Consider the following 14,006-nt stretch of genomic DNA (forward strand, 5'->3'; position numbering starts at 1 on the left):
AAATGTTCTCACTTTTCTTCAGTAAAAGTGTTTTTATATGTAAAACGAATTAGGCTCCTTCTCTGTGGTGTTGTCAAGTCAAAGTAGTTTTTTTTGCTCTATACATTTTTTTTTAACTTGGCAATTTTAATGGGAAGATGAGTGGGGAAGAGGGGTAGCAATATGTCTCCGTCTTCCCCTTTTTTAAATTCAAACGTTGGATTTTCAGTTATTTTTAAAACTGAAAATGTGACTGTGCCACTTTTATGTGTGCTCTTGATAGTGTGATATTTTTGGGTTGACTTAACATCAGACTGCAGGTGAACTTACACATCTTCCAGTTTTTCCCTCTCTAAGGGAACCCTTAAACTAAACTCTTGCCTGTTAACCCACTTAGACGGCCGATCTCCCCTGTGGGGGCTTCTCTAAACCGTCTGTCCTACTCTAGTTTTTTTTTAGTCAAGCAAAAGCCGAACAAGCAAGAAGGGGGTACTGGGAAGGAAAACAAACCCCCCTCCCAAAGGTGAGAGGGGGGGAAGATGGCAGCTCTCGCCAGCTCTCTCATTAGACAGAAACGGGCTATCAAGGAGGACCCAACCAACCGACCGGTAGTCAACAAGCGGAAGCCCTGTCCTAAGAGCAACAAGTCCCTGTGCCAGAAGCAGATCCTGGTCTTGATATCCAAAGTACGACTATGTGGGGGTCGAAAGAGCCGAAACGAGAAAAGACCAGGTGAGTGTCAACGCTACGGTTTACATTTTTCTCTGCTTTTCTCACGTGTTGGCATATTTGGCTCGAAACGAAAACTTACATTTTTTATTTTTTTTAAGGAAAATGGAGCAAATGAGCATTACATTTTTACAATTTAATAAAAAAAGGAAAATCCCCATCTGTTTATTGTAAAGCTCAAATCATTGTCATAATGTCAGGTTTTAAATGCTACTATTTTACTTGAAAGAGCAGGTTTGTTAGGCTCAAAAACTCAAGAGCTTTCTTACATATATTATTAAGCAGACAAAAACTGTATCAAAAAACCTTTCCTCAAGGAATTATGCATGACAGCTAGTTTTATAAAAGCACAAACAATCAGTTCACCCTGGATTCACCTTTAAAGTAATTTACTTCATTTATGTTGCAGTCATAGCTCCTAAATCCTGATGGTTTCACAGCAGCACCGGTTAACAGGCCGGTCCTATTGTTGCTTCACCTGTGTGATACACTGTTGTTAAATAAATGCAAAACTCAGCTGAAATTATTTTCCATTCACCCAACGCTGCATTAGCATTCCAAAACATCCCGGCCCAAGGGAACAATAAACTGTGATGTTAGCGAATAAAAACATCACAACAGTTGTATGCAGTCTATGCACTCCTTCTTGTTTTATGCACATCTGCACATTGGGGATTTAAAGGTTCATATTTCAGTTACAAATTACCACATGGGCTACTCATGATTACAAACATTTGCACAACAAATAGTGTAATCATGAATGGGATTTAATAGAAAGTTGTAAATTCCAAAGGTTGAATTTGATTGTTTAGATGAATCACCAACTTGTTTGATTGGTCATTGTTCTGGCCATAATTTGTGGTTAAAATACTCACAAAACACTTAATTTGTATACCAAACATTACAAAGAAAGATATTTTTAGTAAACTGGACTTACATTGTCACTTATCCTACAGTTTTGACACAGAAACAATGTGTACACAAATGTTCCTGTGCTGGATAACTTTTTACTTGCTGTTTTTCTTTGGAAGCTTTGAATGATTAATTATGTGATGTGTTGCCAACTATCTTGTCAATGGAAAATGTGCCATGACTCAAATTAGCACAATTGAGGGTGTCAAATCTCATTGATGTTGTGCTTGCAGCTACTTGTGTTGCTTTGTTGTTCTATTATACTATTCAAAAAGGATTACAAAATAAAAATAGTCAACTTTTTTGTTTGATTTCTTAAAATCCAAACCTCTTTGTAATACCTTTCATAACTGACAACGAGAGAAAATAATGTAATTTATTGATTTATTTCAGCAGTTTTCTTCACTCCTTTGGTGTGACTGATAGCATGCTGAATTATTGAATTCATGGCTGAGAAATGTTTTGTCTTATTCATGCACAATTATAAGTGTAGTATGTTTAAGCTAAATTATGCATATTACAGAAATGTCACTGAACAGAAATCCTTCATCCATAGTGTGTGGCACACTTTTATGGCTGATTGGAGAAGAAACAGTGTTTTCAACCCCCGGAGCTAAAGACTGCATCTAAGCAGATTGAACGTGAGAATGATGAGGAATGAGCAGAGCTTTGTGCTTGATGATGACTTTCATTTCATTCTGCACCACAGTGTTCACATATGTCTTCCATGCTTCAAACAACATTGTAATACAACAAAAAAGAGCTGTAGAGGTGCCAGATGTACAGAAGATTGTTCGGTATTTTGTGTGAGAAAAGCAGGAACCTTCCCCTGATATTTGTTATGAAAGTTGTGCTTAAGTGCCATTTGTGTTCTTTATCCAAATCAACACATAGGCTAAATGGATTTATTTAATTCATTCATTGAAGGAAATTAGCATCCTGCTGACACCAACTCATTTCATGGCGACACAACCCACATTTCAGACTTTGCAAATGTGAAAAAACAATAACTAAATCTGATAAAATTGCTTTATTTCTTACAGAAAGGATATTGAGACCAACTGTTTCATGTTGCCTTGAAAATCCCTTTTTTTATTATGAAAATGGCTGTAAGTTGTTTATATAATAGTAGTAGACCATGGTCATTGAGGTAATTTTTTTAAATATTATATAGAATATTATAGTGAAAACTGTAAATTCAAATGTATAATTAACTTGTAGAAACCGTAAAATAAAAAAGCTCTAGTCTCTAAATATATACCATTAATATTCTCTGAAGATTCCAGGAAATTATTATCTAAAAAAAAAAAAATGTTGACCTGTTGATTTAGCTAATGCTGAAGGTCAGGGTATCACCATTGACCATGCATGTCTTTACAGTGGTCAATGACAGAGGTCAATGAGGAAGTGCCTTAAACCTGCATTCCTTATAGTGGCCAGCAGGACGAAGAGAAGTCTGAGGCCGTTTCTCAATGTCGAGTAAACCTACTGCAGAGCCACTATTTCAAGTATACTATGTCATCGAGTGGCGCCAAAGGACTGTTTAAATGCATGTTAAATGCCCAGCATTCGGCGCCACTCGATGACGTAGTATTCTTGAAATAGTGGCTCTGCAGCAGGTATACTCGACATTGAGAAACGGCCTGACTGTATAGAAGTCTATGAAAAAATGCCCCAACTCACCTTATTATTACCTAAGTAAACATGTTCCTAATGCGTTTATGGTCTCAATTGCAGGTTTTAGGTATTCTTATAAATATCGGTCCCATTTAGAGTAAAATAGATGATAAAGTAGGTTATGCTTTAGGGTGTGGCTTCTATGTGACTGACAAGTCACTACCATGGCGTGATCGGGTCCCGTTGCTGTCCCGTTGCAGTCTTTTAGTTTTAGAATATTTACACTTTCGATTGCCTATAAGTCTTATTCAGCAATTTGCTACGCTGAACTCTCTCGTGTCTCTTCTAGTTCCAAAAAACCCTGATTGTGACGGGAAAAACCAAGACAGGAAAGTAAAAAATAAAACATATGGCGACGTCCAAAATTCCAAAAGCGAGGCTTCATAAGCCTTGTCGACAGATCAATACTGTATGCCAGGTAAAAATCTCTGAGTTTGAAAAAAGCTTAGAGATTGTTTGCAACACAAGCGCATATTATACACATTTGTCATTTTAACAAGTTAATACCTAGTTACAAGGAAATACATTTATATGTTCATACAGCAATCCCAGGATTCTGTAGATTATCTACCAGTTGTGTTATTTTTAAGGAGAGTTTTTCTCAGCTGTCATATTAGCATCACATTGGATCTGGCCCTTCCTACATCCAGGACATGGTTAAACCGTACACCCCAGCACGTGCACTCCACTCTGCATCAACCAAACGGCTCGCTGCACCCTCGCTGCGAAGGGGACCCAAGTTCCCATCAGCAAAAACACGTGGGTTTGCTATCCTGGCTCCAAAATGGTGGAATGAGCTCCCCATTGACATCAGGACGGCAGAAAGCTTACACACCTTCCGGTGCAGACTGAAAACTCATCTCTTTCGACTCCACTTCGAGCGATAGAACTATTAACAAAGCACTTATACTAATAAAGGACTGGCTTATCTAAAGCCAGTTGAGTAGCACTTGAAATGTTTTTGCTCCTGTTGTACTTATATGATTCTGTTTTCTTCAAGTTTGTATTTTGTTGGTCGAACGCACTTATTGTAAGTCGCTTTGGATAAAAGCGTCAGCTAAATGCAATGTAATGTAATCACACCAGCACACAGGCTATATTTACAACCACTATAAAACAACTGGCTACTGAAATGATAGGATGGACATAAACCCTGCTGCTTATACAAGTTGTTGGCACAAAGCTTACACTGGATGAGATCCATGACAAACCACATAATCTAATTTCTTCCTGTTCATCATCCTTTTCTATAGTGTCCTGTTCTGTCCCCATACAAGTAACCCTCACTAGGGGCTGGCCTGGCCAATGAAAAACCCTCTCCGTCAGTGATCTGCACTGTTGCCCTCTTTTCAGATCAATTCAGCTCATTAATGAATAGTGGTTAATCAATAATCACCCACTTAGCTTCTTCAAGGTGGAATCGGACATGAAAGGGAAGGGATATCGAGCTGCTCGCCCCTGAGTATCACCTTTAGTACCCTTCTCTAAGTTAGCTCAATGAGCAATCTTAGCACAAACATGTGTGCATGGAAATGATAAGCAGACCTCAGAAATACAAATATGCGTTAAAAATAGTAACACTATTAGCTGATTCATTCGAAAACTAATGCATTCAGATATAGTGCAGACAGACATCCTGTAGCATTGTGGGAGCTGTTTGGCATGGAGGTGAGTTGTAGTATGTTGGCCAAGTCGACAGTTGGAGCACAAATGTATGGCTGGCGAGCGGCAGACCAAGTTACAAGGAGAGATCCAGCAGAGGATAGCATTAAGCTGACCCCAAGAGATCGAGGCCCGCAAACTCGCTTACTCGACAACACCTGATCAGACAATGCAGTGTTAGGTAGCTTCTCATCAGAACTATACTGACTGTGACAGGGGTCAGAGAGAGAGACAGAGGAAGAGACGGCGACAGAGAGGGAGGGCTAGTCTGTCGGGATAAACAGAGGTTTAAATAAAAAAATGTAAAGATATTACTGATGTCAGAGAACATTTGTATCAAAAGGTGGAGGTGGGTGGAAGTGATGGGGATGGGCACGGATAAAGAGGAAATCAAAAATTCAGCAAGAGAGGTAGGGAAAGATAGCAGTGGAGATGAAAGGGAATGTAGGTGGGACTCAAAAGAGCTTTGAATCAGAATGTCATAGAGCCAGCATGGGGAGAAGATCATGAGATGGGAAGCCATGGGGCTGGATATGAACTGTCACTGCAAGACAGAAAGTCCTTCTGTTTAATAAACTGTCGATGAAGAAGGAGGACAGCTCAGAATTTTACTTTTTATGTTTTAGGTGTTTTAGTTGGTTGGTTGTTTAAAGTTGGGTGGGTGGATCATGTCGGTACAAATTACATTTATGCGTTGCCATTTTCTCATATGAACTAATGGTTGAAGTGTTGGGTTCAGAAGAGTGATGGTGCCTGGGTAGAGCTTCCAGGAGGCATAACATAACACAGTTTACAGCACGTTCAAGAAACCAGCAGTTGGTCAAATACAACAACTCTCTTGACGTTTCCTGAATTTGCCTTGACCATCCCGTTGTCGGCTAGCAATTCCTGAACTTCAATGTCTCTAGAGTTGGATGTTTGTTTACTTTGGGGTTCAACAGCAGCCGTGATAGAGACGTTATCAACCGCCCAACGCTCTCTGTGAATGCCAAATTCTTGGGCTCAATCGGACAATACAGAGAATTCATATTAGAGAGCTGTCAGGGTAAAGTGCGCTTGACGTTCCGGTCTGAATGATTCGAACATTTGATCTCGCCCATACAACTCCTCCAGGTAATGTCTAGAAACATTGGTTGTTGCAGTGCATGTGTGATAGTGGCTCAATAGTACGGAACAGACTCCTACATTGGCACAACATGTTCTGTCATTACAGCTTTGGTCACGTCACATAACAAAATTCTATATTTTTGTTTTATCCCCATACTACTGAGTGACTTTATTTTATATTGCATTTATTTGAATTGGGCAGGGCTTATTAGGAAGGAGATTTTAACCTTACCTGAAAATTACAATTAAAAAAGTTAATGCAGGATTTGATACGTTTTACGAGATATAAGGGCAAGAATTCAGAGGGAAAGGAGCCGTTTTGAGCTTGACGCTCGTGAACTGTCAACAGGAGGGCGGGGGGAGCCTCGCTGCGGGGAAGCAGTAGGCTTGTTTGAGACAAGCGAGACCTGCGCAGACCTGCGCAGTTGCGATCAACGTCTTGCTAGTGCGTTGCATGATGGTTAGTCATTTTGTCCGACTTGCTCTGGAGGCTCGCCCACATGAGATGTTGAAATCTCGCGGGACAAAGACACCCGCAGCCTTGAGAGCGAGGCGCGGCGAGGCGCGGCGAGGCGGCGCAGTTGCTCTCCACGAGCTGCGGAAGCAAAATGCTTGATGGGAAACGGCTCGCTGGTATCTCGAGCTGAGCGCTCATTGGTGGGTTTTACCACGTGCTGCTGATGAAACTCTCCAATTGGCTCGGCAAAAGTTTGTTGTTGTTTTGTGTCAGTTTTACGTCGCCACATCCATTCCCATGTTTCATCATTGTTCCACAATGTTTATCATCATGAAATTAATATCTATATATTTTATATTATACTGCTTACCGTTTTCATACTTTATATATCTTAGCATATTCATACACACTGCTCACAGGCTGATATCTAGTGTATTCATACCCCTCACTGTTTGTTCATCATTCAATTCATTATATATTTTATTCTGTAGATTGTGTACATTACTTTCCACTTCACTGCTTGTTGCACCTGGTTAGAAGCTAAACTGCAATTCGTTGTCTCAGTACCTGTAATATGTGCAATAACAATAAAGTTGAATCTAATCTTGAGCACGAACACATGTATTTACTTAGTACATATCTGACATTAACGATTAAACACATGTGTGCATTCTTTATAAATGCAAACCGAGTCAAACCGACTCCGGAGGTGGCGGTATGCACCTTAAAGTTGTTTGCAATCCGCCAAAAAACCGAGAGAAGAAGAAGACGAAGCAGTCTAGGGCTGCAGTCGAATAGTCCATTTAGCTTAGGAACCTTCCTAACCGAGTGAAATGACCCGGAAGTCCCTCAGTGGCAGCCATGATAAGTGCCGTTCGAATTCTCTAAATGAAAGGAAAGGAGGTTTCAAACTTCCTTTATAACCTCCTTTAGCTTAGGAACCACTGGACCTCCCTTACCGAAAAGAGAGCAGAAAATGCTGCCCCACAATGCCTTGCAGCCGCAGCATTTGCCGTCACTCAACAGTCGGCCGTTCACAGAAACAACCGATTATGACAAAGAAATTATATCATGAAAGTTACGGTGCTTATTAAGCATTTTAAAACATAGGTGGTAAGTTTCCAAAGTGCTTTGTTTTGAACGTTCATCAGTATTATAATCAAAAAGAGAAATATGAACGTTAGTTTTTACTGAAATGATCAAATAAAGTCAACATTTCACTGAGCTGTGTGGGGTTTGTTCAACTCTTAAAAGATGTTTGAATGGTGATATACACAGTGATAGATGTTAAAGACTAACGTTTATAATAAATACATCTGTATTGATTTTAAGATCTTTAGTTCATACAATCATACGTATTGGGATCATTTGTATTAATGTGGACCGGAGGGAGAGGGTGACGAGCATAAGTTTCACTTTCCTTTTTTATTTCAATTCCAACTTTGGTCATGAAGAATCTGTTTCTCTGTTGTCCACGTTCATAAAGCAAAGCAGCAGCATCAGAGCACGGTGCAGAGTCTCTAGATGAGTTTACAGTAGTCCCTCGTTCTTATTAAACATCCATGTTGTAGTCCGCTGTATAGAAAACTGTGGTTTCCATAGTTCCCCCACAGCAGCAGACGCACATTCAGGACGTCCGCTGGCGCATCATAAACACGTCGGATAGTGAAAGTGCATTCGGATTCTCTAAAGCAGTGGTTCCCAAACGGTGTGCCGCGGCACACTGGTGTGCCGTGAGGCAAGTCCGGGTGTGCCGTGGGATTTTGTGACAACCATACGTTATTTTTGCAATATACAACTACACAAAAATAATTACTTTTTAATTTACTATATCAGTACTTTGTAGGTTTATATGTACGTAATCTGCGCGACTTGCGCGTCCACATCTCCACGTGCAGTGCTGCATAAACATAGCTGAGTCAGCGATAACTCTCGAGGGGTGGAGGTATGCCCATTATTTTTGAGTTCATCCGAAGAATAGACAGGAAGTGACGGTGAGGTGCAAACTGTGTCCAGGCCAGAAGCTGTTATCCTCTGCTGGAAACACCACGTCAAACCTCAACACACACCTGCAAAGAACACATGCTAAGGTGGAGCTACCGCACACGCTATTTGTTGTTTGTTTATATCACAGTCTGTTCTTCTTCTCTGTCTTCCGGTTGTTGCCTGTTTTGAATGACGAATACACACCACCGCCGCCTGCTGGTAAGGAGAGTTATTGCCACTCACGCATGCGCAGTTCGTACGTGCTCGGCTGAAGTCTTTGCGGTGTGCTCCAGTCTGGCTCCAGTGCAACACATGGCCAACACGCAGGAGAACACGCTGACGCAACAGCGTGAGCAGAGATAGACTGCGCAACATATACAGATAGCAGGAGACAGAGGACAGCCACGGTCAGATAGCAGGAGACAGAGGACAGCCACGGTCAGATAGCAGGAGACAGAGGACAGCCACGGTCAGATAGCAGGAGACAGAGGACAGCCACGGTCAGATAGGAAAACATTCAGGATCTGGATCAGTCTTATGCGACAATGGAAACTGAACTAAAGAGAATATTTGAAACTTTAGCAGTCTGCGTGATCCGCCTGCAGGGAGGGGCGGGCCGGCCCTGCGAGTAAAGTAACGAGTTACTTTATGTAGAGAGTAACGAAGTAGTGTAATATATTACTTTTTTAAAAAAGTAATATGTAATATATTACTTTTTTTTTAAAGTAATATGTAATATATTACTTTTTTTTAGTAATGACCCCATCTCTGCTGAAATGTTACATTTGTAATTTGTAGTTCAGGACCATGGACAATGCAGCTTCCTTGCATTGACAGTTCTCTGTGCTGAATTTCCTTTGTCTCATTTTTAATGTTGTGACCTGTCTGGTTTAAATGAGTGTGTTGCTGCTTTGATGAAGCCTAATTTGATAACGTTCCAAATTAATTTCTGAAATATTTCGTTAACAAATATTTCATGAGTAATATAGTTGTCTTTGTCACATTATATTTGGCATTAGTAAATAATTATGCACATTTACAGATATTTTACATGATATGAGTGATAACACGTGTTATAAGGGCTATTTTGCACAATAGGTGTGCCTTGAGATTTTTACTTGTCCTTTGGTGTGCCTTGGGCACAAAAAGTTTGGGAACCACTGCTCTAAAGTACCGCAGTCTCTTCTCCTAAGTCCTTTTGAATTCTCCTATCCACTATCCCTTAACCCCGTGACGTTTCACTCAGAGGTCAAGGAATAGACGATAGGGTTAGACGTTAGGAGCTGATTTTTGGACTATTCGACTGCAGCCTATGCTCCAAGCTGTCCGACTTCAGGCGAGCTTTTTGAGACCTGCCCCGACTGCGATCGGCTATTCTCGTCTACTTTCGAGGCGAGCCGCAACGCGTCTCAAACAAGCCTAATGTGTGGACCTGTCAGCGCAACTTACATGATGCCGAATTTAACAAACACATTTAAATAATTGGTTTAAACGGCATATTAATAAGGACGATCGTCCGTTCTGTGATTCTCCAGAACACACAGATGGCCAGTCCGCCCCTGTGTAGCATATTATTTAGATGAGAGATGAGCAGATCGCCACTGGGCTTTCAACTAAAGACACAGCCACGCAAAAACTGGGGCATTTGTACAGCTCCTTGTGGGTACTGCAATTTGTGAAGTGCTGTCCTCTGTGGTGAAACGATCAGCACCACGGAGGAAAGAAAGTCGCCTGGAGTTAAAGAGAGCGGGGCTGCGCTGCGTGCATGGCTTCCTTCTGCAGGTAACGGGGAGACGCGCTCTGGCGGCGGTCTCGTTCAGGATCCGAAAATACAATCTTAATATTTTTGCACACTTATTCCTAGTGTGCCACTGGTTACGGTGCCAATGGTGGCACGCGTGCCATTGGTTGCCGACCCCTGATCTAGTGTGTACACATTTTCCTACACATTTATTCACTGGTGTCTCTAACCTGCAAGTTGCTCTTTAAATAATTATTGAACAGCTAAACAAGTTTGAGGGGATTTAAGGCAACAAAATCACTTTGGTTACATTTCTTAAAAACGAAACATGTCATATCCTTAACCATAGCCCAGTGCTGATTGGAAATATGACCATATACGAATGTAATTGAACATTTCAGACATACTTTCACCATCAGCATTTTCAACAAAATGTCCTCCATATTGTTCTTTTAATTTATTTACAATGTTTACGAACCATCCGATTATAATGCAGAGTTTCTCCTTTGTCACTTTCTTGGCTCTAAACTTACTAACCAAAATGAGTAAAAAGTGCCGTACAGTAACTGTCAATTGAAAAATAAAGAGTTTAAAAAATAAATAATAAAAGTTCCATAACAGCGCCTAGGGCGGACAATATCCGGCCGTAATCAAGATTTGAGAGATCTCCAAGAATAGCTTTCTGTTTGTCTGCATCTAGAAGACAAACAAAAGATTAGTGGTTGATTGCTGCTGCAGGTCATCCAATTTCGGGGGATTTTCAGATTTGAACAACGCTTGTTTCATCAGAGGGAACTTAAATACAGTATCCTGTACCAATTTACAAGGATGGGAACACAGCTGGTCCTTAGTAGAAGAAGGTTATCTGGTTAATCCTTTAAACTTTCTCTAAGATGTACACATTGGATTAAACCATAATGAAATAACCTTTTATATAAAGAAAGAATCCATCAGAGATTAGTTTTTTTTGTATGTATTTCTTTTCATTTTGAAGGTTTATCTAAATTTATGTCTAGGGATTGCAAATTCTCTTCAGACAAATAAAGTCAATGGACACAAAGGGATCAGGGGGATCAGTGACTTTTTATATCAGTGTTATTGCAGTAAAGGTTTGGAGTTGCCTTGTGAAAAGATATTGAGCTATAGAGAGGCTGTTGACAATGGCCTTAAGTCTTATTCAAAGTGAGAAGGCGGAGGATGTGTGTACAAAGAGCACCCTTTTGATTCCTTTCATCCGAAGAGATAACACCTTAACCTCCCACACATACTGCTAAATTGAATCTGTGGGTGCTTTGATTAAGGCTGACAAGGACAGATTGAATTTACCTCTAACAAGAGAAAGACAGTGAGGATGGAGGACACCTATAGAGGTAATGATGTGAAGACAAGGAGAAGGAGAAGTGGAGAGGGAGTGAGAGGAGGAGGGGCATGGATGGGAGATGACCAGCAAGAGAGTCCTCAGATAAGAAACCATATGTGTCCTTGTGTACCCCATGTATGGATAGTATTAGGAAGTCACGTCAGAAATCAAATTATTTAATTTACTGATATATTAGAGATTAAAATCTCACTTGACAGTGTGGAAATTGGCAAAATCCAGTTATCATTGTTATCGCCCATACAGTAACTGGTGTCCATCATATATAACCTTAGTTAATCAGGTCATCTCCTTGAGATCAAGATCTCTCCCGAGAGGCCTGAGTACATCCTAACACATCAAATTCCCCTGATGCCAAATAATAAGTACTTTTTTTATATATAGAATGGCACTCCGAGCACAGACTACCGCCAAAGCCAAAGGTTCACTCATGTGCTCCTAGGATTGTCCCGTTTAACGAGATGGGAAGGTGTTCTTCCAAATGTGGTGTATTCGTGAGATTTAAGTCGTAATGTCATAATAACAGATGATGTGTTGTATTTCTTTCTCATAGTCGCCTAACAAAACCACCTTCATATCTTTGTTTCAGTGAACTTTCCTAGTCAGGAAGTCTTTTTCTGATATCACATAGAAGCTTCAAAATGTCCCTATCTTGATAGAAGTCAAACCTAATCTGTAAACCCTGTGATTCCAATCTGCACTAAAATGTAATGGCTTCTCTGTTGGTTCCTGCCTCTTCTACTAAGTTCAATGAAAATGGATCCAGTTGTTATCCTGCTAACAACATAGCAGTAGTTGGTTGTAACATGCTCTTTTGTATTATGAAACCTTAAAAGGTAGGGTAGATGAGAATGGAGAAACCAGCTCGAGTGCGCTAGAATTTGAAAGTACGCAGCCGAAAAAAAACATCTGCCCCTTCCTTCAGACTTCCTCACAGAGCCCCTCCTCCAACACACACAAACGCACACATGACCAATGAGGGCACGAGATATGTTTGTGCACGAGATGGAAGGCTGACAGGCAGGTAGGCCATCGAGTTACTTTAGCCCAGCGCCACGGCTTCCACAGATGAAATGTTTTAATGTATTTATTGTTAAAGCATTTCATGTATTCATTGCTATTGGGATGTTAAGAGCATTCCATGGAATATAACAAAAAGTGTTTCTGAAGTGAATTACCTACCCCACCTTCAACAACTCTTATTTTACAAACAGACACTTGGATATTTGTAATTGAAAATAGAACAATGAGAAATTGCATCTTATATAGATTCACTTGGCATAAACATGTGAGGACCTTAAGAGTTCAGAATTGTTCAGATAAAAGCAGAGCCCTTCTCACAGTGAGGTCAACAGAACTGGAGACTGGCACCAGACCAGGTTTCATACCACAGCTGCCCAGAAGGCTGACCCTGCATCTGGTAGTCTGAGGACGGGAGGTGACAGTGACTAATCTGTTGGATAACGCATTCATGTCTGAGCACTTGAGCAAGAAGCTTACTACTGCAAATAATATACGATTTTGAATATACAAATAGTGTCTGAAAAGCATTTTTAAAATGTAAACCTTTTTGAAAACCCATTGTATTGGATAAAACATCTAGTTAGTGCTTTGCTTAAAGGTCACCTGCAAAATCCACTTTTTCTGTGTAAAGAGATTCTGAAGGTTTCAGGAAAAAAGATTCTCTCTCTTTTTGTCCTGATCCATTTAAAACCTGTCTGAAAATGAGCTGATCAGATTTTGGCCACTTTATGATGTCATAACGATTTTTTGGCTTGTGTAACCATTAGCCAATCACCAACCAAGGCAACCCCCCCCCCCCACACCTTATCACCTGAATCTCCTGCTAGAGCACCATTGAGTTCTTTTAACCAAATCTCTCTCAGAGGGGCGTGGGGAGGGGCTCCTTATTTTCATCTAAAGCAACAGACAGAGAATCAGCACTTTTGAAACAGGGCTGAAACAGAGGGGATTATGGGATGCTGCAATGCACGACCTGTTTGGTATTTCGAGCTAAACACTTCAGAGACATGTTTTGTATATATCCGAGAGCTATAATATACAGTATTGATGAAAAAGAGTATAATAGGGGACCTTTAATGGCATGTATGTATTTGTATTATACTGTGTAGAGTGAGATTCCAGAGGAGTGTTTCCCAATAACTCCATAAAGTCAACAGTAATTGAATCAAGCTAGTTGTAAATATGTTCTAAATTCACAAATTATCCATCAAAATATTCTGCTTTAATCCATATCTCTTAACGTTTATCCTTTCAAAAACTGTTTGCTGCTTCCTGCATCCAAAGGGAGGCACGTCCTGACGATTTAAGTCAGTAAAGAAAGTTAATTTAATACAAAGAAGCCTAACTCTTTTAAT

The 14,006-nt window shown here is 40.4% G+C and overlaps 1 protein-coding gene across 1 annotated transcript in view; it reads left to right on the top strand.

Annotated features, from left to right (window-relative positions):
• The first annotated feature begins 322 nt into the window (after positions 1-322).
• The window catches only part of fgf11b (fibroblast growth factor 11b), a 57,525-nt gene continuing 43,841 nt past the window's right edge, over positions 323-14,006 (top strand). Inside the window, 1 exon segment of the mRNA XM_034099967.2 lies at positions 323-711. Coding sequence (XP_033955858.1) covers positions 519-711 — 193 coding nt within the window. The 5' untranslated portion in view covers positions 323-518.

The sequence above is a fragment of the Pseudochaenichthys georgianus genome, chromosome 14, assembly GCF_902827115.2.
Source record: "Pseudochaenichthys georgianus chromosome 14, fPseGeo1.2, whole genome shotgun sequence".
In the NCBI taxonomy this organism is placed as follows: domain Eukaryota; kingdom Metazoa; phylum Chordata; class Actinopteri; order Perciformes; family Channichthyidae; genus Pseudochaenichthys; species Pseudochaenichthys georgianus.